Consider the following 23,294-nt stretch of genomic DNA (forward strand, 5'->3'; position numbering starts at 1 on the left):
AATGATGTGAAATCGTCCCCCGGGGACCGATTGGCGGCGTCTTCTTGTTGTGTTGGAGGAGAACAAATGTGATTCTGTCCACTGGGTGGTTCTTTTAATGGAGATGAGAGCTGGAGCCACTAATAAATAACAGAAAACTTATTTAGGTGTTTGTTGAGAAATATCACAGAAAAACAGCTGTTTTAGAAGCAAAGCATCTGGGGAGGAGTGATGGGGAAATAAAGAGAGAGACATGAAAGACACACGGACAATCTCACTTCAGCAGCTTGAATGAGTGAGTTGATGTAGATGACATGATGAGAACCAGGCACCACTTGCTGTGGGGGGGGGGGGGGGGCACGGTGGAGAGAGATGTTTATGTTGCAGAACGAGGAGATGGATGAGTGGGAGGAACGAGGCATCGTGGGAAGGATCAAAGAGTTTGCGATGATTCATCAGCTGTCCCTCGCTGTCCCTTCTATAGATGACCACAAGGTGTCGCCCCTTAACTGTTTGAATCCTTTTAAAAAGTAGATTGTAAAAGATGCATAACAGTAAAACACAAAACTATGTTAAGTTAAATATGATTTTCAGTAAAAAAAATGTTTTTAACTTCATAAAACTAACAATTGTCTTTCTTGAAACAACATATATATACACACACAACACAATACACATTCAATTGTCTTTATTACACTACAGTTTTAACATTAAAAGTTCAAGAAAACAAGCGGTGTAAGTTTATATAGTTTTATAAGGAAAAATAACTGATAAGTCCGACTGCTCCGCTGACCCATTTAGGGGAACGTCGATAACTCCTGACTTGACTACTTTTCCTGGCACACAAATACTTAAGTACTGTATAACAATGCAGTTAAACAGGAAGTTTAGGCAACGCCCTTCAGATTAAAGCAAAACGTTTTGATGTTTTGAAAAACAAAAAACATACGTGTGTGTTTCATGAAGTGAATTTAATCAAGCTATAACGACGACTTCGTAAAACAGGGCATTTAAGAAGATCGCTCATGTTTTAGAGCAAAACATACCTTCGCCAACCGTGTAACCGGAAGTGGTTGTTGAAGCTAGCTAGCTTGACACTAGGTCAGCGTTAAAGGGCAACGACACCACGTAATTTACTGCGGATAATCTCGCACGGCGCTCTGGTATTTGGATAAGGCTATGCTACAAGGCTAAGCTATGGCGCGCCTTTAGCAAAGCAAGCCGTGTGCTTTGGGAACGGTCGCTGTTTGGCTTCGCGGTGTGGAGACGGCGGAATGGCGCAGGGCATCGCACGGAGTTTACATTAAGCGAACTGCTGTCACCGCGGCGGCGGCAAAATCCGAGTCACGAGACTCCTTCGTCCCGGCTCCTCCGCTCCAGGTACACGCACACCCGTTATCCCCTTTTCTTATCCGTAAAAAAACAACTACGCGTCATCGTGAGTGTGTTTGCCGCTCGGCCCGGTGGCGTTTTGGTCGCCAAACATCAACTAAAGGCGGCGTGTCTGCGCGCGAGAGCTTCCGTTTGCCGCCCCGGCGGAGCGGAGACGGTGACGAAAACAAGCCCACTTCCCTCTGACCGGAGCTGTGCTGTCGTTACTGGCTGTAGTCGGCCGGGGGAGGAGGGGGCGGTGATGGGAACAGCTGTGTGTGTAGCGGTTTCTCAACAGCCCGGGGGGGGGGGCTGGTTTGTGAAGCGGCTTTAGCGGGACTTTGAGGAGTTTTACTCGCGACAATGTTTCGCTTCCTGGCGGGTTTGTATCGGAAATACGCAGCCGACGGCGACAGAGGTAACGCCGACCTTCGTGTCGCTGTTCGGGTGGGTCAGGGGGTCAGGGGTCAACGTCCCATGTGCTGCCCGCTAACGCCGCCTCTCTCCTCGGTAAACAGTGTGTGCAGGGATGGAAAACCCCGGTTACCGGAGCGGGAGCGTGGACAGCCTGCGTCACCGGCCGAGCGACGTGGTCTTCGAAGACGACGACGACGACGAGATGGTGGACATCGCGGGGGCCACGCTGGACTTCTCCAACACGGACGACGACCCCCCTCTGGGCTCAGGTGAGTGCAGAGTCCAGCTGCCCCCCCCCGTTTGAATTGGTGTTAACTTGCCGGTACTTTCTTCTTATAGATCACAGAACTTTATTCGAAGCTGCACTTGCGTTGTGTTGTGCTTTGTGGCCTTCACGGTCACATGCTTTCAGTGAGTCATGGTCATGCATAATGCGTTACTAAGTGTAGACACACACACACAGACACACACTGTTCCCATCAGAACAAACTGCCAAAGCAGTGCGTGAAATAGTGCTGTCTGTTCTGTTTCCCGTCCCTGGGCTGCCTGGTTACTCGTGACATCACCTCCGTCATGGACTTCCCCTTCACTTGCGTTGTTACAAGTAAGAGTTTAATCTCACATCGCTGATGTCATCGTGACCTCCATAAGGATTCAGTGTGGTGGAGGCTTCTCGGGGCCGAGATCAGCGTTTTGGTGTCCATCAGGTTTAGTTTGAGGGGTTGTTGTTGCTGACTCATCAATGATGCTGATGATGATGCAGGTTTTTTTCTGACTGTTTGTGGCTCTTGGAGACTTTAACGTTGTGCTCCTCATGCAGTAAAAACCCCTCCAGTGGACCTGAAAGACGGGATCATTTGTGAAGATTATATTGCTGAGCGAAGCATTTAAAAACTAGAAGTTTGTGTTCGGTACAAAGCTTATTTTGCAATTCTAACTTCCTTTAAAACGTTGTCACAGTCTCCTGGCGGGGATCCAGGCAGTTTTTGGCAGATGCCGGCTTGGAGAACAGCAAGTTCTTCCAGGAATCCACTGAGCACACGCGACATGTTGGCTCAGCCACGCGCTCTAAACTGAGAGGCATCTTTATCGAGTGTCCCCGACTTCGTCTCAACCGGAACACAACCCGCGATGAGGGCTGATGCTGCGGTCTGGTCTCAAACATCTGGGGTCGCGCTAGCCAGCGCCATGGCGACGCCGCTCTCCCAGCTCAGTGGAGCGGTAGCGTGGGGCGGGGCTTAGCCCTGTCAAAAATAATGGCAACGGGATGTTTTACATGTCGCATGTCAGTGAATAAGCTCCAGCGCGTTGACGCGGCCTCGCACAAGCGCAACAGCAGTGATTCAAAAGAACTCTGAGACGTTGCTGAAATGCAAACGCGTGGTGAGCCTCATAAGGAGAGACGAGATGTTATAATAGACGATTGTGACGTCTCAAAGCTTCATGGAGAGAAAAAGGTGCTCGTCCAGTGTTTGAGGAGAAACGGGGAATGAAGTCAAACTATTTCCAATGACTTTAGCAGAGAAACGCCAGCAGAATACATTTAGTGCTGAATGTTTCTTGCTGACTTTGCGCTCTTTTTCTTTCTGACATCCAGGTCTTTAACTCGTTCAACCTCTTCCTGTGGTCTCGTGGTGTTTGCTGTACATGTGCTTATTATCATTATTATTATTGCTGCTTTATAGAGCTGCAGCGGTGACCCCTGACCCCTCGCCACGTAATGATTGACAGGGAAAGAGTCACAGCTTTGGCTGCGCTCTGTGATTGTGTGGAGCTTTAAAGAAAAAGATGTCTTGTATAACTCAGAACCTAATTGTGATCGGCTGGTTTCAGCTCCAGATTGACCGTGATGAATACGGCGTGAACAGTGATGTAATACGTGAGCTGGTATCTGCTGAACTCCTGTTGATCCAAAACCATCAGTTCACTACAGTTCTGGGCGAGGAACTGCTTCATGAAGCAGCAGCTCCAGCGGTCGGCGGCGCCAGATTTCAGGACTCGACACCACCTGCTGTCCGATCCTGCACAGCGCCGCGGCCTGACGCCCGGCCGGGAGGCGGAGCTCTGAACACGCGTGTGGGCGCTGTGGTTCAGTGAAAGGAAATCCAGACGTGACAGAATTCTTGAGAAGTGCCTCCTGTTTGCGCTTCTGTCAAGTCCTCTCTTCGGTTTCCCTTCAGGGCGCTTGCATCACCTCCTCATATTTTATGGTTCTGTGGGACGTTTTAAAACGTCTTTATCATCCAGACGGTAAAATGAATCTAATCAGTCGGAGACGGAGCCTCTTTCGTTTATTCAATTTCCTCTGAGCCAAGAAATGTGATTTAAAGACTTGGTGGTGGAACCTCCAACTGACCCCGACGTTAACGCGCAGCAGAGGTGCGTCTGTGTAGTGGAGCGAGCGCCACGGGGGTCACATGAGGGGTCGATCCCCATGGCAACCCGACGACAGCAGTTCAAGGTTCAGATCCACATTGGAGACTGTGTGTGTGTGTGTGTGTGTGTGTGTCAGCCTTTTCTTTTTATACGCACAAGTCCTGTGTAGTCGTGGCCGGCGGCGCTGAGGTCATGTGACAAAGAAGCAGCTTTCCCAAGAGTTTCCCATTTGCCATTAAAGATGTTTATATTGTATATATTAAAATGTAAGACTTTGTCGTCCTCTCAGGACACACAGACTCTAAATGGACCATAATTCACTAAATTAACATCATGTTGTGTTGAAGAAGACTTGAAACTAGAGACTAAGACATAAACGCATGTTTACAATGTTTACTGAGGGAATAAATCCAGAGAGAAGTAGAGTCATTTCCTCATAGACGTCTATGGGAGCAGAGGAGTCGCCCCCTGCTGGTCACTACAGAGAAGTAGAGTCATTTCCTCATAGACGTCTATGGGAGCAGAGGAGTCGCCCCCTGCTGGTCACTACAGAGAAGTAGAGTCATTTCCTCATAGACGTCTATGGGAGCAGAGGAGTCGCCCCCTGCTGGTCACTACAGAGAAGTAGAGTCATTTCCTCATAGACGTCTATGGGAGCAGAGGAGTCGCCCCCTGCTGGTCACTACAGAGAAGTAGAGTCATTTCCTCATAGACGTCTATGGGAGCAGAGGAGTCGCCCCCTGCTGGTCACTACAGAGAAGTAGAGTCATTTCCTCATAGACGTCTATGGGAGCAGAGGAGTCGCCCCCTGCTGGTCACTACAGAGAAGTAGAGTCATTTCCTCATAGACGTCTATGGGAGCAGAGGAGTCGCCCCCTGCTGGTCACTACAGAGAAGTAGAGTCATTTCCTCATAGACGTCTATGGGAGCAGAGGAGTCGCCCCCTGCTGGTCACTGCACAGAATGCAGCTTTGCATGTGTCCTTGTAACATCTCACTACGAAGTCCCCCCCCCCCCCCCCCTCCCAAAAAAAACAAGGCGTCAGACAGAAGACCGTGTGTGAATGAACGCAGCCTCCAGTGTTGTAAGAATGTGGTTGTGGTTTTTGCTCTATCTAATTTAAATAAAGTGTGCGTGCCTCACGGAGGTCACACGGCGGCCTTTGGTGTGCGAGGAGGTTCATTAACACACAGGTCATGGGGGGTTAGGATCAGTTTAAAGTTACTCTGCAGGTTCCGAGGCCTGTAGGTCTAATTTAATCAGCTTGAAATGCTGCTCATGGGACTAGTTTTGTTTTCATCAGATTTCGTAACAAAACGTTCTTCGCGTTGTTTATTTGCGTAAGCCTGAGATGAGCTTTTAATGTACAAAAACACAACATCCCCAGAGCTTTATAGACTCACTGACGTCACCGAGGGGTCACGACCTTCCAAACACAAGTGACCTCACTCTGCACGCGGTGGAACCACCAGCCAATCGGGGACGAGCTCACAGCCCCGCACCTATAAGAGAAGAGCAGCCGCTCAGCTGATGAGCCAATCAGGGCTCACTGCTGGGGAGGGACGAGGTTCTCCACCTCGTACGCTCCACTCGAGTTTGCCGGGAGAGCGGCGAGATGGACTGGGAGGTCTGGAGCAGGGAGCTGAGCGACGAGGTTCTGGTGGAGGGCGGTGAGTTGTGATAAAGTGTGTGTGTGTGTGTGTGTGTTTGTGTGCACACGCAGGGCGAGTCCGAGATGCCGGCCGCGATAAGGAATAACAAGTTGTGTCTTTAGCTTCTTCTGCACGTGTCGCTGATTCCTTTCAGTGGGGATTTAAACGCGTTTCTCCTGCTGACGCCTGAAACGCTGAACCAGTGAGACCATTAGACGCCATTAGACCCTGAGTGTGTGTGTGTGTGTGTGTGTGTGTGTGTGTGTGCGCTCTCATGGGCCGCTGAGGACAAACTCTCATCCGCCCCACTTGTTCCTCTCGTCTGTCCGGCCCGTCCTGGACGCCGTCGTCTTGTTGGGGTTTTATGTTTCACCTTCTTTGTTGTGTTGCCGCTGTCACGATGGGGGTCAAAGGTCGCTCACGGCTGTTGTGATTTTAGTGGGACGCGATCCACCCGAAAACAACACAATGAGTTGAGTTACAGTAACTTAATTACAGCTGCTTAGTTAATGTTGAACGCCAAACTGCAAAATCACGTTTAACAGTTTTATTGTCACGGTGGCATAAATATAAATATAAATCTTTTTTCACTATAAAATGTGTAACACGTATGAACAATATATTTTTTCGAATGGAGTTTAAATGAAATGTCTGCAGCTGAAGCACCGAGGTGACGGGATCCTCTAGAAACGTGTAACCCATTTGAAAAAGGCCCTCAGCCCGTCCTGTACGGGGTCACGGGGGGGGGGGGGGGCGGTCGTGATCCCAGCATGCACCTGGGAGCGAGGCTAATTGGTTTAGCCCCCCCCCCCCCCGAGAGACGTGGGTTGTTTAAAGTGTCACTACCATCAGCTGACTCCTGCGACCTTGTAGCTGAGGCAGGAACCCGTCTCAGCGTCTCACCTTCTTGGAGACAACCGCTCAGTGGAATGAGGGGGACCAGCAGTGTCTGTCCTCTTCAATCAAAGGTGCCTGTGTTTAAAGATCGGGCCGCATTCCAGGCAGGTGGATGCAGGTGGATGCAGGTGACGGTGTCTTGTTCCGTTCTGCCTCAGCGAGTGAGAGACAGACATTCTCGGAGCTAAATTCAAACCAGTCCAACCCGTCCGCTGGGCGCCGCTCGCTGCTGCTGGGCGCCTGTGTCCTCCACCATTAGAAATGTGGATTTCTTTCTGCTTTCACCCTCCTCGGTGGGTTCAAGTCCTCGCTGCTGCGTCTCATATTACTGCTTTAGTGTCTCCACACAGTGGGGACGCTCCGTCTCCTGCGTCGCTCGGTGTTGATAGAAATACACAAACCAGAACACTTTTTCCTCTGTGCGGCTCGTCCGGTGTTTCCACATTCCGTGCCGTGCCGATTTTTTTCGCCGTCTTTGTCTATTTGTTGCCGTCTGTCCCTGAGACGCATTGAAAGCTTTGCGTGTCACTTGTTAACAGCGTGTCGTCTCTGAACGCTCACGTTCTCCGCTGCTCCTTTGTGCCCTTTTCTTTTCTCAATAGTCAGCAGAGTGAAAGTTCCCATTTCTCCAAATGTTTAACATCCGTCCCCCCCGTCCCCCTCAGTCCCCCCCCCCGTCCGCTGCGACTGCGCACATTGTAGAATTTGTCTACTCCAACACCGGTGGACGTCTTCTCTCTGCACTCTGTACTATAAAACAGAATCAATGTCCCCCCCCAGCAGATTTCGTGGAGCGCGGCAGCAGAGCCGGCAGTATGAGCGGTGCCGGGCCGGGCAGGCTGGTGGACCCGCTGGAGGACCCGCTGCCCGGAGTGGGGACATACGAAGACTTCAACACCATCGACTGGGTGAGGGAGAAGAGCAAGGACCGCGACCGGCACCGAGAGGTACGGAGACCCCCCGCGCCCACCCCCCCCCCTCCCACCGCCGCCACAGACTCACTTCCTGCTTAATTGATTTAAACCGGCCCGATTCTACAGAAGTAGGAATCGTTTCTGTCCCCCTGTGTGTGACTCATGAATTCTGGTCTGGCGAATAGAACGAATGACCGCCATTGATCTCCGTCTCCACGCAGATCGCCAACAAGAGCCGACAGTCCACGGTGGCCCTGCTGCACAGCGTCAGCGACGCCTTCTCCGGATGGCTGCTCATGCTGCTCGTGGGCCTCATGTCAGGTGTGGACGTTTTTTTTTATTTTTTTAAAGCTTTTATTTTCTCAAACTGACTCGTTTCAGGCGTGGAGACGCACTATAACGTCCTCCTCCTGCAGGCGCTCTCGCCGGCGGCATCGACATCGCCGCCCACTGGCTGACGGACATGAAGGAGGGGCTCTGCCTGGTGGGCTTCTGGTTCAACCACGAGCACTGCTGCTGGACGTCCAACGAGACGACGTTCCAGGAGAGGGACCGCTGCCCCCAGTGGCAGAGCTGGGCCGAGATCATGACGGGGACCTCGGAGGTACTTTGGCTCCGCGGCGCTTTGGTTCCATCTAGTGGTCGCGAGGTCGCGCCGCTCGCCGCTTCTTCCCCAAATCCAAGCGTCCGCTGACGGCGTTTAAGAGGTGGTTCTGTGTCCCTGCAGGGGGCGCTGGCCTACTTTGTGAACTACCTGATGTTCCTGGTGTGGGCTCTGCTCTTCGCTCTGCTGGCCGTGACGCTGGTCAGGGCCTTCGCTCCGTACGCGTGCGGATCAGGGATACCGGAGGTGAGACGCTCCTGGATCCTCGGTGGTTTGAGTCCTTTGAATAAACGGCAACATGCTTTTCAACAACAATGTTGCTCCGACTCAGTGGAGCGCAGTTCATGAAGAGAGCGTTTTTCCCTTTTACGGTCAAACTGATGTGAAGGATAAATGAGGTTTGTTAATCCATCCATCAAGTTATTATTTAAACTGCTCCGTGAAAACAAATAAAATGTAATTGAAAAGGCTTCACAAAGAAAACAAGGAGAAAACGAAGCGACTAATGCAACGCAATTGAAGTTGAGAGCATAACAAATGAATTAGTCATTGTAAAATCTAATTCTAGCAGCCGAGTATAAACACTTGATCACGCTAGATTAAAGCCAGACTGTCTACATACACAAAGTCTGTTTCCCGCCGCCGCCCCCCCCCTCTCAGATTAAAACCATCCTCAGCGGCTTCATCATCCGCGGCTACCTGGGGAAGTGGACCCTGATCATCAAGACCATCACCCTGGTCCTGGCCGTGTCCTCGGGGCTCAGCCTGGGGAAGGAGGGCCCGCTGGTGCACGTGGCGTGCTGCTGCGCCAACATCCTGTGTCACCTGTTCACCAAGTACCGCAAGAACGAGGCCAAGCGGCGAGAGGTAGGCGTCCCTCATCAAAAAGGTATTTGTTGCCCGCCGGGGGGGGTCCAATCAACCGACGGACCCGATCCACGCAAAACTCTGCCTCCTGGTGGTCGATTTCTCTCTGATGGTCTTGATGCTACAGATCACTGTGGATTTTGCTCGCAGGTGTTGTCCGCGGCGGCGGCGGTGGGCGTGTCCGTGGCGTTCGGCGCTCCCATTGGAGGAGTCCTCTTCAGCCTGGAGGAGGTGAGTGGTTCTACCGGATGAACAGTTGAAACAGTGAAACCAGGCTTCCCAACACTGACGCTGCCTCTGCGCGACCCCCAGGTGAGTTATTACTTCCCCCTGAAGACGCTGTGGCGCTCGTTCTTCGCCGCCCTGGTGGCGGCCTTCACCCTGCGCTCCATCAACCCGTTCGGGAACAGCCGCCTGGTGCTGTTCTACGTGGAGTTCCACGCCCCGTGGCACCTGGTGGAGCTGGGCCCCTTCATCCTGCTGGGCATCTTCGGCGGCCTCTGGGGGGCGCTGTTCATCAGGGCCAACATCGCCTGGTGTCGGATACGTGAGTCTGCCGCCACGTTCTACTCGGAATGCGGCAACGTTTTCTCCTCCATTCATCTGTTTCCCTCGTGTCTTTTAAAAAAAAAAAAGGTAAATCCACCCGTCTGGGTCACTACCCCGTCATGGAGGTGCTGGTGGTGACGGCTCTGACCGGCATGCTCGCCTACCCCAACAGCTACACCCGGATGGGCGGCGCCGAGCTCATCTCCGAGCTCTTCAACGACTGCTCGCTGCTCGACTCCTCGCAGCTCTGCGGCTACAAGCAGGTCGGCGGCGCTGCATTAATGGGGGGCGGGGTGAGCGAGGTCACGTGTGTCCCTTTTTTTTTTTTCCTCTCTGACCTTTCACCTTTTTTCTTTTGCGTCTCTCCGTCACAGTCGAACTCCACCTCGGGCGCGGGCGTGGGCAACGGCCTGGCGGACCGGCCGGCGGGGGTCGGCCTGTACGCCGCCCTGTGGCAGCTCGCCCTGGCTTTGGTCTTCAAGATGATGATCACCGTGATCACGTTCGGCATGAAGGTCCCCTCCGGCCTCTTCATCCCCAGCATGGCGGTGGGCGCCATCGCCGGCAGGCTGCTGGGCGTCGGCATGGAGCAGCTGGCCTACTACAACCACGACTCGGCCATCTTCAGAGGGTGGTGCTCGCCGGGCGCCGACTGCATCACCCCGGGGCTCTACGCCATGGTCGGCGCCGCCGCCTGCTTAGGTGAGACCACCTGACCTGAGCCCATTTTATTAACGTTATTCGAGGCGCTACAATGTTTCTCTGTGTGTCATCACGTGGTTTTGATTACCCCCCCCCCCCTCTCTCAGGTGGAGTGACTCGCATGACGGTGTCGCTGGTGGTCATCATGTTCGAGCTGACCGGCGGCCTCGAGTACATCGTCCCGCTCATGGCCGCCACGATGACCAGCAAGTGGGTGGCGGACGCGTTCGGGAGGGAGGGAATCTACGAGGTGAGGCGTGAAACCGTAAACTAATGTTGCTGCACGCTGCCCCCCCCCCCCCCCCACCCCCCCGCCTCCCCCTCTCCGGGTTCCTTTCAGCTAATAACTTCCACATTTGTGTGGTGGGTTTTAGAGTTGGGGAGTCAAGGTTCACATATTTTTCCCCTCATCTGTTGCGTAGCGTTGCAGATATCAGCCGTCTGGTTTCTCTCCGTTCTAATGGGACTACATGGCGCTCCGACAACACACACAAATTGCGACCCCGCTTACTGAAAACAACGCACACATTATTCTGCGGGTTGAGAGGCGATCGTCCCCACATGGAACTGGTCGCAGGGTGGATATTTACACTGTTCCCTCCCCGGCGTCTCGCAGGCCCACATCCGTCTGAACGGGTATCCCTTCCTGGAGCCCAAAGAGGAGTTCCAGCACAGCAGCCTGACGGCGGACGTGATGAGGCCCCGCCGGTCGGACCCGCCGCTGGCCGTGCTCACGCAGGAGGGCATGACGGTCGAGGAGGTGGAGGTAAACGGGGCGGGCCTTAGCGGCGCGCGGAGGAGATGGCGGCGGTGTGGAGGGCGGCGTGTGACCTCTGGGGTGTTCTCTGTGTTCAGGCTCTGGTGGAAAGCACCCACTACAGCGGCTTCCCCGTGGTCGTGTCCCAGGACTCCCACAGGCTGGTGGGCTTTGTGCTCCGGAGAGACCTGCTCATATCAATAGGTCAGGAACACGCGTGATGGAGAATGACTGGAGCGTGACGGAGAATGACGACTGATGCGCGACGGAGACTGATGCGTGACTGATGCGTGACGGAGACTGATGCGTGACTGATGCGTGACAGAGACTGATGCGTGACGAAGACTGATGCGTGACGAAGACTGATGCGTGACGAAGACTGATGCGTGACGAAGACTGATGCGTGACTGATGCGTGACAGAGACTGATGCGTGACGAAGACTGATGCGTGACTGATGCGTGACGAAGACTGATGCGTGACTGATGCGTGACGAAGACTGATGCGTGACGAAGACTGATGCGTGACTGATGCGTGACAGAGACTGATGCGTGACGAAGACTGATGCGTGACGAAGACTGATGCGTGACGGAGACTGATGCGTGACGAAGACTGATGCGTGACTGATGCGTGACGAAGACTGATGCGTGACTGATGCGTGACGAAGACTGATGCGTGACTGATGCGTGACGAAGACTGATGCGTGACTGATGCGTGACGAAGACTGATGCGTGATTGATGCGTGACGGAGACTGATGCGTGATTGATGCGTGACGGAGACTGATGCGTGATTGATGCGTGACGGAGACTGATGCGTGATTGATGCGTGACGGAGACTGATGCGTGACGGAGACTGATGCGTGACTGATGCGTGACTGATGCGTGACAGAGACTGATGCGTGACGGAGACTGATGCGTGACGGAGACTGATGCGTGACGGAGACTGATGCGTGACGGAGACTGATGCGTGACGGAGACTGATGCGTGACTGATGCATGACGGTGACTGATGCGTGACGGAGACTGATGCGTGACTGATGCGTGACGAAGACTGATGCGTGACGGAGACTGATGCGTGACGGAGACTGATGCGTGACGGAGACTGATGCGTGACTGATGCGTGACGGAGACTGATGCGTGACGGTGACTGATGCGTGACAGAGACTGATGCGTGACGAAGACTGATGCGTGACTGATGCGTGACGGAGACTGATGCGTGACTGATGCGTGACAGAGACTGATGCGTGACAGAGACTGATGCGTGACAGAGACTGATGCGTGACAGAGACTGATGCGTGACAGAGACTGATGCGTGACAGAGACTGATGCGTGACAGAGACTGATGCGTGACAGAGACTGATGCGTGACAGAGACTGATGCGTGACTGATGCGTGACGGAGACTGATGCGTGACTGATGCGTGACGGAGACTGATGTGAGACTGATGCGTGACGGTGACTGATGCGTGACGGAGACTGATGCGTGACGGAGACTGATGCGTGACGGAGACATGCGTGACGGAGACATGCGTGACGGAGACTGCTGCGTGACGGAGACTGATGCGTGACTGCTGCGTGACGGAGACTGCTGCGTGACGGAGACTGCTGCGTGACGGAGACACGCGTGACGGAGACTGACGGTCTTTATTTACCCAGTTAAACTTCATGTGACTGACGACCTCCTGTCCTTCCAGACAACGCCCGGAAGCGCCAGGAGGGCGTGGTCGGCGCGTCCCAGGTGGTGTTCACCGAGCACTCCCCCGCCCCCGCCGACGACGCCCCGCCGCCCCTCCGCCTCCGGGGCATCGTGGACCTGAGCCCCTTCACCGTCACGGACCACACGCCCATGGACATCACCGTGGACATCTTCAGGAAGCTGGGGCTCCGCCAGTGCCTGGTGACGCACAACGGGTGAGTGCTCCGCTGGCGAACACCACTCGCCGTCGGGCACGCGTGGATCTCCGCAGGGGACCTGGAGGCGGAGCCGGATCCTTTGGTTCAAACCAAATAAAAGTGCAGATTGGCTTCAGCCGAGTGGATCCACGCGTGGCCGCGCAAACACGTTGTCTTTAGTTTAGTTCTTTAGTTTAGTCTTGTCGCGCTGCGTTGTGTCCCGTCGCCCCCGCAGGCCGCCGTGAAACCAGACCTCCACTCTGCTCCGTCACCTCCTTGACGAATGAAGCAATAATGGTTTCCATGACTCGTGCTCTCTTGTGTGTGTCTCCAGGAAGCTGCTGGGAATCATCACTAAGAAAGACATCCTCAAGCACATGGCGCAGATCGCCAACAGAGACCCCGACTCCATCCTCTTCAACTGAAGCCCCTCCCTCTCCGCCATCCGTCCGTCGCTCCTCTCAGGTGGGAGGAGGAGGAGGAGGAGGAGGAGGAGGAGGAGGAGGAGGAGGAGGAGGAGGAGGAGGAGGAAGACACCAGCTCGCACACTTGAACCAAATGCACATTTTTACCTCCTATGAGAAAAAGAAAAGCCAAGTAAGTCGACTCCGTTTGCAGCGGCGACCAGAGGACAACGGCTCTGATTCTTCTTCGTTATTTTTGGGCCTTCTGGTTCTTCCTCACCGGCGCTGGTTCTCTCCACGAGGATGTCGGACAGATCAGTCGAAAGTTCACATCTACTCCTTTTTTTTTGGGAGGGGCTTTTCCTCATTCCTTCTTTTTTCCTTCCTTCTTTTTCCCTCTTTTCAAAGAGGAATGCAGAGGGAGGGATGTTTGAAGGGGGGGTTGATCTCTCACAGAGGACCAGAGATGAAGCTGGGAGGGTTTTGGGGTTTTTGGGAGCTCCGTGCCGCCGCCCCCCCCCCCCCCCCCCCCCCCGGCCGCCGCTGCGAGTCCAGACAGCGCTGCGAGTGGGCCGATGGGGGCTCGGAGCCCCCTCCAGGGAACAATGAAGCATTAGAGGTGTGAGGAGACAATCTGATACACACTCACACTCCATGAAGACTTCCTGACTCCACAAATGTCTCCTTCTTTTTTTTTTGTGATCTGAAATGTGAAAGAGACTAATTTATATAAATGTGAAACTGTTTGTCCCACTAAATTATTCCACTGACTTAAATGTGTCTAGTTATTTGTTTGCTGTTGATCCGAACCTTGTCATTTGTTTACTTAAGCTCCGTCATTGAATGTTATTTTTGGTAATTAAGAGATTTCACTATTTCAAATTCCTTTTTTTTTTTTTTACAAACCATAATAAATAACGCTTGTTGCCGGAATTCAGCACCGAACATTTCAGAATAAATTCTGAGTCTTTTGTAAACACGGCTCGTGTCCTCGTGTCCCTTCACTCTTATTATTGCGCATTGAGGCACAAACATGAAACCTGAGTGGTGACTGATGTGATTCAACGCCGCCTCGTTGGGTCGATGGCTGCATGCAGTTATTTGGAGCTTCATGTCGACTACGCGGGTTCGTCCCGTCGGGGGTCAACGGATGGTTTGACTGCTTTTATGGGTCCTGTCGGCCGCTGCGTTACGCAATGCCACTGTGCATGCTGGGGGGGGGCGGGGCATGTTTATACTGCGGACCCTCGGGGGGGGGGGGGGGGGGGTTATGCTGTCACTCCCGACGGTCGCCGTCTCAGGCAGCGCGTCGGAGCTCGTTTTGGGGACATGATCTGTGTGTGAGGGGGGGTCATGACTCAGTGTTTTCTCCGGGCTTCACATGGGGCTCGAGTTTCCGTCCCCCCCACACCTTAATCCATTTCCTGTCTACCCTACGGTGGGTTCCTTGTTCCTTGTGTAATCAGTCGCCTTACCGCATTTTGCTTCCTCCCTCGTTACACTTTCCCAGGCCGCCGTTGTCTCGGTGCACATTACAAAGCCGAGAAGAGAAAAACCACCCTGCTGCGGTACGGAGATAAATTCCAGGTGTCTCCTTACCTGTGCTCTCGACCTGCGTGCACGCTAAAAGATGACGTTTGCTCGAGGGGGGGGTTGGTTTAAAACGCCATGCGTGTGCGTGTGTTTGCGTGCAACCGGATCTGCGCGCCGGCCCCCTTTTGCCTCGGCCGGCCCTCGGGTCACAGACGTGGAGGTTCCCACCGCTCACCCGACACCGAGGCCTCGCCCCCTCACGGCCCGCAGGTGAGCGACCTGCGGCCAAAAGAAACGGAACCACGGCGAAAAACCGTAAACGGGAACCGACGCCGTTTCCAATGAGGCCTTTCGGACCGCCGATCCCCCCCCAGTGGACCCAGAACCACAGCCGTAACCAAATAGCTTGAAACACCCCCCTTCTGAACTCTGGGTTTTTGGGGCGCCGACAGACTATTTACGCCCTCCTGGGTACCTGTCGGTCCGGTTCACTGGGAACGTAGCGCCGGCGAGGCGTTCACCTTTAACCCCTGGCGCCGCTGCCATAAACGAGCTGCTCTCAATTAGCTGCTCTTTTTTTTCTTTGCCTCCTCTGGTAGTTAATCAAATGAAACAACCACAGAAAGGAGGGTGAGGGGGCGAGAGGTCGGGGGGGGGGGGGGACGTCATTCCTGGCAGCTTTCTGACACACGTCCTTAAATGAGCGGACTGGGACGCGCGGCCGATCAAACTCAAGAGGTTAAAGAGGTGATGGGGGCGTGTTTTCAATCCGGAGCGAAGCGGGAAATGAAAACGCGTCTACGGTGCCAAGACGCTCTGGAAGTAATCTAGAATACGCGCCGCTGCCACATGCATTCATCTCCACCCGCCCCCCCCAACCTGCCCCCCCAACCGCGGTAACGTCACAAATTGGGCTCCCGGGTTCCCGGCGGCTCGGACGGAACCGTTCCTCGGGTTTGCCGACCCTCGCTGACCGCCAGCGATCCGCCGGCGTTGGAATTTCCCTCGGAGGACTCTGGAAACTGGCCCGAGGTCGACTGCTGTGGCCCCCGCCGACCTACAAGCTGACACACACACACACACACACACATCTATCACTTCACAAAGGCTTAATCATTCTCAGCCGAACCCACTCAAAGTGTTATTTGTTTAATGTGTTATTTCCTTATAGATGTTTCTTCGTATCTTTTAGCAACTCCTTTCTTCTTCTTCTGGGTACATTCCATATAAAAAGCAATAAATAAAGTCAACTGAATAGCTAAAGTTCTATGATTTACATTTTGTGATTTTATTTAATCGTCATTTAAATTTGTAAATAAAAATCCTCAACGCAGCATGAAAGGTGGAAACATTACGAGTCACAAACTTCACTCGCACGTCTAACAGCATGTGTTGCTTCGGGATATTTAATATAAAAGAGGTGGGAGTTTAAGTAAATGTTCTTGTTGCAGTAAAGGCGATAGCAGAGAATCCTCTCTGACATTTAAGGTTAAATTCAATAAGTTACATTTGGTTTAATTATGGGTTTTGTGAATGTGTAATTTATTTGGAAAAAGTGAAAACCTAACCCTATAAAACATATTTTTTTCATATCTACTTACATTATATATACTACTGTAAAATATTTAATTAAAGATAAGGAAATTGAAAATGAAAAAACTACATTTAATATTTATTATACACATTCAAAGCACTTTGTGAAAGGCAGATTGTTACCGTGGTAACATGGAAAGTAAATCTGTAAAACTGTTTTTATTAATGCTGCCTGCAAGTCGCTCGTATTCCCCAAACTCTGGTAAAATGTTCCGACCCGAACATCTTAAACGCTCCTCACGCCTGGGTGGTGACTGCAGATGTTTTTAGCTCTGCTGAATGACAGGAACGCGTCCCGTCAGCGGCTCGGCGGGAACTTCAGTCGCACGACTCACATTTTTCTGTGCGTTACATATTTTACATACTTTCATATACACGGCCTCCAGAACGCAGCCGGTCGAGTTTATTTTCATGTTTTTAGGGTTCTTCTTCTCAGCAGGGCGCGTTTCTGACCTTTATTCGAGCTAAAGTAGCTCGATTCTATTAGCGGAGCAGAATAGATTTCTTTCCTTCTCTTTTCCAGCATGCATCTCTGTGCTGCTTCAACGACCTTATCGACAACGGATCACGTCATTGTTCCTGTGAGGTATTCGGATTCTACGACTCCCGTTTCCAACGGCCGGCAGCTTTAAACAGAAGTATTGTTCTCTAAAAAGAGTGTGTGTGTGTGTGTGTGTGTGTGTGTGTCAGGTTGAGCGCCCGTCTGGCCCCACTTAGTCTCTTCAGGATGTTTTGGGATTTTCTGTATATATATGTGTGTGTGTGTGTGTGTGTGTGTGTGTGTGTGTGTGTGTGCGCTTTGCAGCGTTATGAAGCTAATTTCCTGGCTGGCTCTTATGAAAACAGAGGGAATGTTGGGTAATAAATACAGGAGACCTGAAGGGAACGGCAGCACTGTTGATATGAAGGTGTGTGTGTGTGTGTGTGTGTGTGTGTGTGTGTGTGCGCTGTATGAGGAGAATGCTGATGTTCAGATAACCACCTTCATGTAGGAGGTGTGTGTGTGTGTGTGTGTGTGTGTGTGTGTGTGTGTGTGTGTGTGTCAGGAAGGGAGGCAAACAGGTCCTTTTGTTAACACTCGTATGAAAACGGGCCGAGATGGCAGATAAAGTGCTGCTGTGACCCGCGGCCTCCGCCGCTCACACACGATAATGATCACCGTGTTAAAACACGCCGAACCCGCAAAGGAGTCGAGAAAGTTGCTGTTTTTGCGTGTTCTCCTTCATGCACCCGGGGGGGCGTGAAGCAGGTCTCTGGGCCTGTGGGAGGAGGCCGGAGCTGCAGGGGGGGGGGTCTGAACTCTCCAGCACCGTTATGCGTGTACCGTCAAATGGACATCGTTCCCTCTATCGTGCAACAAACGGGCCGAATCAGCTCGCTCTCCTCGCCCTGACTCATTGATCATGAAAGCTCCTCCCCCCCCACGTACGACATGTTGAGCAACATCTCCCTGGACGTCTTCATATCCGGGGCTTGCTCGCGTTTGTAGGAGAGGACATGAAAGCCCCCCGTCAGGTTGAATCAGTGTGAGGAGTCCCAGTGGCTCGTCCCCCCCCCCCGGCTCGTCCCCCCCGTCTCATCCCCCCGGCTCGTCCCCCCCGTCTCATCCCCTGCCGGCGGTAATGATTCCTGCCTGGTCCATGACTTTAACACTAAAAACAAAAACAAAATCAGTTCAGTGTCCAGTTTTTTGTTTTTGGACGTGTTGAAATATCATCAGGTCTTCTAAATTATTTCAATAAACAAAGACGATTAATTCAGGAAAAAAATAATCAGCATTTCTTTATTATTCTTATAAGTAAACAAATGGCATAAAAATCATTATAAAAAGAATAAAAAAAGATCAAATCTTTAGAAGTGACTCATTTGCATATTAGGATGAATGTTACATTCTGTAATGTTTCAGCTGGTAAAAGGATTAAATCCAGAAACTACATCTGACCAATGGAACCATTAAATGGGTTGAGATGAACAAAGTCCCTTTATTATATATAAAGCATACTACTATCTGATGAACGTCCCACTATCTCATATATATCGCATCTCTTATCCACGTCTAATATCTAAGCCCAATAAACACGTAGCGGCTGTAAGTAAAGGGTTAAGCAGAAAAACAAGCTGGTTTAAGAGCCTTTTGTTTGGGATATTTATGGTGCGAAACCCCGACTGAACCTCTGGCAGCCGGTTCAAATGGAACAAAGACATTTTTGAAATTCACAACACATTTCCAAGACGTCATCTCCCGTCCAAAGACAAGGACCCGAACGGGCAGAATGTGTCCTAAGACGCTGTTTGTTTATTCACACAGCAGAGATACGGGAAACCAAACATTCCTCCCTTAAATTCACCGCCGCTGAAATGAAAATGAGGGGATCTGCGAATGTGTGTCTGCGGATTATTATCAGGCAACGCCGCGGTCGGCGTCCTCGCGCAGGCCTGCGATCGTCCCCCCCAAACACTGGACTTCCCAGGGGGACGGAGGCCGGGTTTGACCTTTTCAACCAGGCAAATTGAATGAAAGTAGCAGGTCAGAAGAACCACGCAGAGCCAAAGACGAGAGGTCACTATTGTCCCGCAGGCTACTCCACGTCAATATGGACCACGGAGCTCTTCAGTGGTACGAACCCGACTGCCGAGCTCAACGGTGCCGAGCTGTGGTCTCGTGCCGACCGCTAACCGTTAGCTTCAAATGTCAGAGCACGCGCACGCAAACACGTTTAACGCCGCTTCAATGGGCGGCTGCTCAGCTCATCTGGCTCTTAGTTGGCTAAGTAACTTGTTTTTTTTGACTGTTGAGCGGCTACGATCTCCATGGCAACGTACAACGTTTTGTGTGGTGCTTCATGTGTGGTTACGCAGAGGAAAAGGTCGTGGGTTTGGCCGCTGAATTTGGTGTTTTGTGGAATTTCAATGGAACCGGAGACTTTAGTTTAGATGCGTCGACTCCAAACTCCAGGAGATAAAAAGTAAAACAGACGTTATAGTCTCAGAATTTAAGTGTAATTCAGCATTTTGATTCAGTTCTCTGTAGTGACCAGCAGGGGGCGACTCCTCTGCTCCCATAGACGTCTATGAGGAAATGACTCTACTTCTCTGTAGTGACCAGCAGGGGGCGACTCCTCTGCTCCCATAGACGTCTATGAGGAAATGACTCTACTTCTCTGCAGTGACCAGCAGGGGGCGACTCCTCTGCTCCCATAGACGTCTATGAGGAAATGACTCTACTTCTCTGCAGTGACCAGCAGGGGGCGACTCGTCTGCTCCCATAGACGTCTATGAGGAAATGACTCTACTTCTCTGCAGTGACCAGCAGGGGGCGACTCCTCTGCTCCCATAGACGTCTATGAGGAAATGACTCTACTTCTCTGCAGTGACCAGCAGGGGGCGACTCCTCTGCTCCCATAGACGTCTATGAGGAAATGACTCTACTTCTCTGTAGTGACCAGCAGGGGGCGACTCCTCTGCTCCCATAGACGTCTATGAGGAAATGACTCTACTTCTCTGTAGTGACCAGCAGGGGGCGACTCCTCTGCTCCCATAGACGTCTATGAGGAAATGACTCTACTTCTCTGCAGTGACCAGCAGGGGGCGACTCCTCTGCTCCCATAGACGTCTATGAGGAAATGACTCTACTTCTCTGTAGTGACCAGCAGGGGGCGACTCCTCTGCTCCCATAGACGTCTATGAGGAAATGACTCTACTTCTCTGCAGTGACCAGCAGGGGGCGACTCCTCTGCTCCCATAGACGTCTATGAGGAAATGACTCTACTTCTCTGCAGTGACCAGCAGGGGGCGACTCCTCTGCTCCCATAGACGTCTATGAGGAAATGACTCTACTTCTCTGTAGTGACCAGCAGGGGGCGACTCCTCTGCTCCCATAGACGTCTATGAGGAAATGACTCTACTTCTCTGTAGTGACCAGCAGGGGGCGACTCCTCTGCTCCCATAGACGTCTATGAGGAAATGACTCTACTTCTCTGTAGTGACCAGCAGGGGGCGACTCCTCTGCTCCCATAGACGTCTATGAGGAAATGACTCTACTTCTCTGTAGTGACCAGCAGGGGGCGACTCCTCTGCTCCCATAGACGTCTATGAGGAAATGACTCTACTTCTCGCTTGATTTATTCCCTCAGTAAACGTTGTAAACATGAGTTTATGGTCTCAGTCTATAGTTTCAAGTCTTCTTCAACACAACGTGATGTTCATTTAGTGAGTTGAGGTCCAATACGGCGTTTCTGTGTCGATCATCAACCGCACGGCGATGGAGAAACCCCAGTTGGCTGGTTGGGATCTTTCCAGCTTGGCCATAAAAAGCTTCCACACCCACTGAAGCTCGAGGACAAAAAAACAAAAAGGTCACACTTTTGTTTTGGCGAGTGTCGGCTTTTAATTTACATGTCAGCCATCGTTGAGAGGATCTGGGATCACGCGGTTCCGATCACAAGAAGTCGGGGAGACGGAGACCAGCGAGCTGCAGATTAAAACCACTTCCACTCTCTGGACTTGGTTAACCGGAGCAGCGGGGCTCGTGTTCCTCACCAAGGATCTCCGCAGGAAATTCCAACCGTCCAAACCAGTGGCAGCCGTGGGACGCTCGGTGGATCTGTTTTCCTTGCCGTGGCACGGCGAGGTCAAAGGTCAGGAGACTAGAAAGACTTCAGCCGAGCGGGAGCATCCGGGGCGAGCGTTTATCTCAGAGTCTGGGGTAAAATAAACACGCCAATGCGTCCTAATCGTCTTTTAATCACTGAAAAAGCCTTTAGCTACAGGTTGTAATCCGTCACCTCACATTGAAGATGCTTCTTAATCCCACAAACGGCTCCGTTAGAACCAAACAAAAGGCCCAATGGAGGAGATGCAGACGGTCTGTTAGCAGTTAAACTACACGGCTCCGTCAATGTTGAAATCTAGTCGTTAAACAATGTTTGAAACATTTCATGAAAATCATAAAAAGTAAGTCTAACACACTCTGGCACGCACACACACACACGCACACACACACACACACACACACACACACACAGAGGGGAGGTTCAAATATTTTGTTTATTTTCTCAGCAACAATGTGCCACACATATTCACAGCTACACAAACCATCCAGTACAAACGGACACATTCAATGCAAAAGTGTTGCCAGCTGGCGCGCGCGCGTGTGTCTTTGTGTGTGTCTGTGTGTGTCTGTGTGCACGTCGCTTCGCGGCCACGGCTCTGTTCTCGGCGATCTGTCGCTGCGGGTCGAGAGTGTGAGTTTAAAACCCCCCCAAAAAAACACGAGAGCAGGTGCGTGCGACCGCAGCAGACACACAAAAAACACACAAGAAATAGCAGCTTAAAAAAAAAAGCAATCAAACTAAATGAGATTTTGCCTCCGATTTGGTGCCCGACGCATGAAAATATACAACGTTTCTCTGGAGCGCTGAATCAAACGCACACTGTAGATCACACACACACACACACACACACATGTGTGGAGAATATCTCTCTCAGGGAAAACAAATACACAATGTGTGTGTGTTATGAAGCGTCTGAGCCCTTTGAACGCACACACACACACTCGCATGCCTCCGAACTGACAACTACCAGACGTGCGTACGTCAGTGTGTGTTTTATGCTACGTGGGATGATGTGTGTGTGTGTGTGTGTGTGTCTTCCTTTGTGTGTCCAACACAACCTTTTTAATGCGGTTGTGTAGATTAACCCCCCCCTCCCCCCTCCACCTTCGAGGCCAGGAGACAGTTAGCTTAGCACAAACGGCTAGCCCGGCTAGCGAGTGACAGAATCCTCCTGCAGGCTAGCGGTTTCCCTCCGCTTCCAGTGTTTGTGCTAAGCTAAGCTAGCTGTGCCCTGTCCCGATGAACAGATCAACTCTCGAGACATGACGAGCTTCTCTGTTGCATCCAGATGTTATCGTGGTGTTTTTGTGCACTTTTTTAACCCTCCGGCGACCTTTTCCACGTTCAGCGGCGCCCATTTCACGGCTGACTCCCGTTGGAGGCGCCAGGTGACCTTTAGGCGAGCTTATTTTAATGTCCAAACGGAGCTCTGCGAGTTCCGTCCTTCCAATCACGGCGAGCACGAAGACGGCGTGTTCGACGCCGCGGAAGAAAAGGCCGAGGAGACGAGCGGACGCGGCCGGTCGGGCTGCACGCCGCCTCTTCTCCTCCCGCCTCCTTTTCTGTCCAACGAGACGCGCCGTCTCCGCGGTCAGAATGCACCCGTCTCGTGTTTCCATAAAGTCTTCGGCGAAATCCGAGTGGTTTTAATGTGAGAATCGCACAACAGTTCAACAGCCACAAAGAAGAAAAAGCAACAAGAGTAAAATTCACGTTTGTTTTCGCTTTGGTTTGATCGTTTGACTTTCTGCAGCTTTTCCTTCGTCCGTCCTCACGTCCTCCATGCGGACAACGCGTACATTCTTCGGTCTTGATTCCAAATTCGAGGGGGGAGAGCGTGGGAGGAGGGGGGAGGGGTCTCAGACTGCCTCCCACCAAAGAAGCTCACATTCATGTTTATTTCGGGTTTCTTTTTTAAACTCTGGTCTCTTTTGGGCCTTTGAGACGCTAAACGGAAAAGTCGGCGCAGAGTGAGCCGTCGAATCCACTCGCACCTTTTTTAGTTTCCTGTCTTTTTGTCTCCTTTTCACTCCCTCCGTCCTCCGTCCCATCCGTCCAAGCTCCCTCCGGAGGAGTCCAAGGATTCTCTGGAGGCCCGTGAGACCCCCCGGCCCTCTCCCCCCCCCCCCCCCTCAGAGGTCCAGGCGGAAGGCGCCGAAGTAGCTGGAGGAGTCGTCG

General features: G+C 52.2%; 3 protein-coding genes and 1 long non-coding RNA gene across 17 annotated transcripts in view; 1 reads left to right on the forward strand and 3 right to left on the reverse strand.

The window, feature by feature from the left end:
• Nucleotides 1-23,294, reverse strand: part of rps4x (ribosomal protein S4 X-linked) — a 125,209-nt gene that overhangs the window by 85,134 nt on the left and 16,781 nt on the right. The gene's annotated exons all lie outside the window — the stretch shown is intronic.
• LOC144410295 (uncharacterized) lies at nucleotides 53-1,160 on the reverse strand. Its single transcript, XR_013468257.1, has 3 exons — nucleotides 1,026-1,160; nucleotides 258-499; nucleotides 53-119 (listed from the first exon to the last, which is right to left on the reverse strand). It is a non-coding gene; the product is annotated as an uncharacterized LOC144410295 (long non-coding RNA).
• Nucleotides 1,038-13,565, forward strand: clcn5b (chloride channel, voltage-sensitive 5b). Of its 10 annotated transcripts, none has more exons than XM_078106100.1 (17): nucleotides 1,477-1,768; nucleotides 1,869-2,036; nucleotides 7,473-7,639; nucleotides 7,828-7,927; nucleotides 8,023-8,210; nucleotides 8,334-8,456; nucleotides 8,871-9,077; nucleotides 9,228-9,308; nucleotides 9,390-9,624; nucleotides 9,714-9,889; nucleotides 10,001-10,328; nucleotides 10,436-10,578; nucleotides 10,945-11,094; nucleotides 11,184-11,289; nucleotides 12,775-12,991; nucleotides 13,308-13,441; nucleotides 13,475-13,565. In XM_078106100.1, the coding sequence occupies exons 1-16, from the start codon at nucleotides 1,714-1,716 to the stop codon at nucleotides 13,396-13,398; spliced, it is 2,535 nt and encodes an 844-aa protein (XP_077962226.1). In that variant the 5' UTR covers nucleotides 1,477-1,713; the 3' UTR covers nucleotides 13,399-13,441; nucleotides 13,475-13,565. The 10 variants fall into 10 exon arrangements, with proteins under 10 accessions (XP_077962231.1, XP_077962232.1, XP_077962226.1 ...); XM_078106102.1 differs by having other exon boundaries at nucleotides 13,478-13,565; XM_078106101.1 differs by having other exon boundaries at nucleotides 13,481-13,565.
• The window catches only part of tnfsf10l (TNF superfamily member 10, like), a 24,297-nt gene continuing 22,534 nt past the window's right edge, over nucleotides 21,532-23,294 (reverse strand). For all 5 annotated transcript variants that reach the window (XM_040182485.2, XM_040182484.2, XM_040182488.2 and 2 more), the window contains exon 7: nucleotides 21,532-23,294. This exon is cut by the window's right edge and continues 140 nt beyond it. In XM_040182485.2, the coding sequence (XP_040038419.2) occupies nucleotides 23,249-23,294 (46 nt within the window). In that variant the 3' untranslated portion in view covers nucleotides 21,532-23,248.

The sequence above is a fragment of the Gasterosteus aculeatus genome, chromosome 7, assembly GCF_964276395.1.
Source record: "Gasterosteus aculeatus chromosome 7, fGasAcu3.hap1.1, whole genome shotgun sequence".
Lineage (NCBI taxonomy): Eukaryota > Metazoa > Chordata > Actinopteri > Perciformes > Gasterosteidae > Gasterosteus > Gasterosteus aculeatus.

Bases quoted from the DNA above. Each gene is read 5' to 3' on its own strand.
- clcn5b (XM_040180650.2), top strand. From the start codon at position 1,714: ATGTTTCGCTTCCTGGCGGGTTTGTATCGGAAATACGCAGCCGACGGC. The intron at 1,769-1,868 runs GTAACGCCGACC...CTCGGTAAACAG, and splicing joins CGCAGCCGACGGCGACAGAG to TGTGTGCAGGGATGGAAAAC. The intron at 7,640-7,827 runs GTACGGAGACCC...GTCTCCACGCAG, and splicing joins ACCGCGACCGGCACCGAGAG to ATCGCCAACAAGAGCCGACA.